General features: G+C 60.9%; 1 protein-coding gene across 1 annotated transcript in view; it reads right to left on the reverse strand.

The window, feature by feature from the left end:
• MEIS3 (Meis homeobox 3) overlaps window positions 1-3,957 on the reverse strand; it is a 22,362-nt gene that overhangs the window by 3,682 nt on the left and 14,723 nt on the right. Inside the window, exons 7-10 of the mRNA XM_014548197.1 lie at window positions 3,721-3,870; window positions 1,143-1,254; window positions 807-955; window positions 18-94 (exon numbers count right to left, since the gene is read on the reverse strand). Coding sequence (XP_014403683.1) covers window positions 18-94; window positions 807-955; window positions 1,143-1,254; window positions 3,721-3,870 — 488 coding nt within the window. The remainder of the gene's footprint in view (window positions 1-17; window positions 95-806; window positions 956-1,142; window positions 1,255-3,720; window positions 3,871-3,957) is intronic.

Here is a 3,957-nt window from a genome sequence, read left to right on the forward strand (position 1 = left end):
CCACCGGGGCCCCTCACCAGTTGTTGACTTGCAGGATGGTGAGCCCCGTGTCCTGCGCCAGCTGTTTCTTCTGCTCCTCCGAGGGGTACGGGTGCTGTGGCCACCAGCAAGAGTCACCCTGCCTGCTGGGCCACCAGCTGGTCCCCGAGGCCGGCCGGCGAGCCCCGGCTGGGGCAGGGGCCGGAAGGGCCAGCGAGCGTCTGAGCGTCCGAGCTTCCCCGTGCTCCCCGAGGCCCCGCCAGGGAAGCAGAGCCAAGCTTCGGGCAATTAGGCCCGTGGGCGCCCCGCCTCCCCCAGCAATTAGAGGCTAATTGGCCAGCTCTCATTCGGGAAGACGGAGCTGGGGACAGGGCTCCATTGCCGGGAAGGGAGGCAAAACCCAGCCCCGGCCTCTGAGCCGGGCAGGGCCCTGTGCACGGCTCTCCCTGCCCCACTTTCTCGTTCTCCATGCCTCTCTCCCCTCCCCCTTCCCTGTGACTCGGTCTCTCCTTGTCCATCTGGGCTCCTCTCTCCTCTGCAGAAGGGAGGTGAGGCAGCCCTGCCCCCACAGAGTGTGCTGGCTGGCGGGTGGCTGATGGATGGGTGGGTGGCCAGAAGGGCAGATGGTCAGTCGCACGGGTGGGTGGGTTGGGGAGGGCTGAGTGAGTTAAGAGCCCTGAGCAGCACCTGGCACACAGGATGCTTTTTCCTGCGCAGTCCCCCCCTCCTGGACACCCCCCCTCAATGCTCCCCGCCTCAGTCTCCCGTCTCTGGGTGTCTCCGGGCCTTGTCTCTGTGCCCTGCTCCCCCGGGGGGAGGGCTCTCACCGAGAGGTGCTGGAACAACCAGGCTCTCATGATGTTCGTGGCCACCTTGGGGAAGATGCCCCTTTTCTTGTTCCGCCGCCGCTCGGGGTCCAGCTCCTCGTCCTCCCCCCCAGAGCTGGGGGAGGCCACGCTGGTGTCCAGTCCGTCTCCTGAGGGGGGAGGGGAGTGCTGTGCTTGTGGACGTGAGGGTGCGAAACCGGAGGCCCAGAACCCTTGCCCAAGACACTCCCCCCCACCCCCGGCCCCCTTGGCAGTCCCACTTGCTGTCTAACTTCAGTCCTCAGGCTGGCTCCACATTTCCCTTCTACCTGCCCCCCTCCCCCCCCAGCTTCTCACCTGGGTCACTGGAGTTGTCCCCACTCTGGGAGGCCAGGCCCCCGCTGGACGGCCCCGGGGTCCCCAGATGCACAGACCCGCTGTCTTCCTGGTCCCTAAGCCAGGAATTATTCTGGGAAACAAGAGTTGGAAGTCACCGCACAGTAGCTAAGACGACGGGCTCTGGGGCTGGGGCTTCTGGGAGGAAGGCCTGTCCCTGCCTCTCCCCTGGCTGCGTGACCTTGGGCAGGTCACCTCCCCTCCCCGTGCCTCGGTTTCCCCAGCTGGATAATGGAAGACTATCCTGGTCCCCACCTCACAGAGTGTGGAAACTCAGGGAGTTAATTTACACGAAGGCACAGTAGCCACTCAGTAAGGATGAGTTTACACGGACCTATGGCACCTTATCTGTGGTCCGTGGGGCTGGAGGTGGTTCGGAATTCAGAACTGGTCACACTTTTAGACAGTAAGTCAGCGCACAGCGCACACGCCATGTGTTTCATGCCACCCTCAGCGGGGTCTGGGCATAACCTCGTCATCAAGCTCATTAACATTTCTGCAGCAAAATGGATGGATATTTAACTAGGTGGAATAAATAAAGGCTATAAATAGCCTCTCATTAGTTCAGGTCAGATTTTGCTGCCAAATGAGTTTGCACTAAACTTATGGGCGCGAGCAGCGGGTGGGGGAGAGGGTGGGCGGTAACAGCTTTCACTGTTTAGAGACTTGGGGGTCTCAGAACTGCAGACCCGGAGTCCGGGACTGTGCTTTCTTTATCCAAACTCCTTGAGGAACTTGACCAGGTGTTGGGCTTACCCTCTGCCCCAGCTCCGCGTCCCAGAGGCCAAGCCACCCGCATGGACACGGCACCATGACTTCTTTGTCATTCGGCTTAACGTTCAGTTCAACGTTGGGAGGCAGATTGGAATGTGTGGGAGGGATGCAGACAGCCCTAGGAGCCCTGGGTGCCCGGCCTGCCCCATGGATGGCCCTCGACCTGCCTATAAACAGCCCCTCCCCACAGGACCCGCCCTCTGAGGCCTGCAGAGTACAGCCCAGGACATCCGCTCAGGGAAGCCTTCCGCAGGCTCGTCCTGTGTGTGCAATTGCGTGCCTGGTGCCTGGAGCGGGCTTGTGTGTGAGCTGCAGGGGCATCGGGTCTGAAGGCTTCAGGGTGGACGTGACTGTCCCCTGCAGCGGTTCCAGCACTGGATTCGATCCACTGCTGTGGGTGAGCCTCCACGCTGGGGTGCGTGAAGCTGGCCTGAGACCGTGACAGTGCGAGTGCCTACATGGCCTGGTTGTCGCTGGACGGGAGGTGGCTGAGGCGTGGGTGGAGCTGAGACATGCAGTGGGTTCTGAGGTGGCTGTCGCTCTCGGGGATGGCCAGGGGGCTGTATCTGACTACCATCGAGTGTGTGGCTGTAGGTTGTCCTATTTGTGAGACCGTGTGTGGTTGTCCTGGCTCCTGCTCCCGCGGTGGGCAGCTCAGTGACTATATTGGCTGGTAACTGCTGAGGGAGGGAGTCGGGGTTGTGTGAAGATAAGGAATAAGGCCTGGGCTGCGTGGTGGAGCATCGACCAATGAACCAGGAGGTCATGGTTCGATTCCAGGTGGGAATGTCGTGCCCAGGTTATGGGCTCGATCCCCAGTGGGGGGCGTGCAGGAGGCAGCCAATCAATGATTCTCTCTCATCATTGATATTTTTATTTTTCTAGCTCTCTCTCCCATCCTCTCTGAAATCAATAAAAATATATATATATTTTTAAAAAAGATGAGGACTATGGCTGTGTCTCCGAGTGAGCTGTAGCCAAGTGTCACATGCAGGTGGCTCTCGCCGAGTGGGTGGATACTATGGGCTGTGGCAGAGGGTCCCTGGGGCCCATCTGTGACTAGCGTGAGGCACACCCAAGTCCGGTTGGGGCATGGCCGCACGCCTGTACCTGGGTGCAGGTGTCGTGCTGCATAATTGCTGGGTGTGTGAGAGGGCGACCGTTGAGGGTGTGGGCCTGGTTGGGATCCACATGGCTGGGCTGTCGTGTGGTTGTTGATGAAACCACAGTCCGACTGTTTCAGAGACGGAGTGGCACGGGGTGTGTGCACACCCGCTGTAGGGAGACTGTCAGGCGGTCAGGTAGCGCGTGCGTGCGGGTGTGCAGGCCCCGTGGTCAGTCTGGGTCTAGGTGTCGCTGTCTCTGATGTGTGTGGCAGCATCTGGGGGCATGTGGCTCAGTCTCCATCCGTGTGGTTGTTGCATGTGTACCACACACTCACACTCACACACACACACACACACACACACACACACAGAATGACGGTGTCTCAACCGGGCTGTGTGGTCTACGGTGCGGCTGGGTATATGGTGCAGGCTGTCACTGGCCATGAGTGACAATGGCTGGAATTGAGCCTGTGCGGCCGTGTGTGAACCTGTGTGGGTGTAGCTGAGTCTATGGTGGTGTCCTCAGTGGTTAAGGCGTGTGTGTGTGCGTGCGTGTGTGTGTTTGTGTGTGTGTGTGTGCATGTGCGTGTTCTCATGCTGTAACCCCGCTGCCTGGCTGGCTCCGCTTGCAGGCGATGCCTGGTGCCCGCCCGGCCCACCTGGTCCGGGAGGCTGGGGCAGGAGGCCGGGTAATCCTCGAGATCCTCCCTGCAGCCGCCGTCCCGATCCTCGATGACCAGGTCGATGGGCATCTTTCCCTTGAGGCAGGTGATGTAGCGGTGACAGAAGTTGTCGCACAGGTCGTGGACCTGAGGGGGCACGGGGTACTGGGGGGGCCACCCGGGGGCCAGGGCTGGGGTGAATGGGAACGGGGGTGGGGAGAGAGCCTGAGGGGA

This window comes from Myotis brandtii, unplaced genomic scaffold (genome assembly GCF_000412655.1).
Source record: "Myotis brandtii unplaced genomic scaffold, ASM41265v1 scaffold114, whole genome shotgun sequence".
Classification (NCBI taxonomy): Eukaryota; Metazoa; Chordata; class Mammalia; order Chiroptera; family Vespertilionidae; genus Myotis; species Myotis brandtii.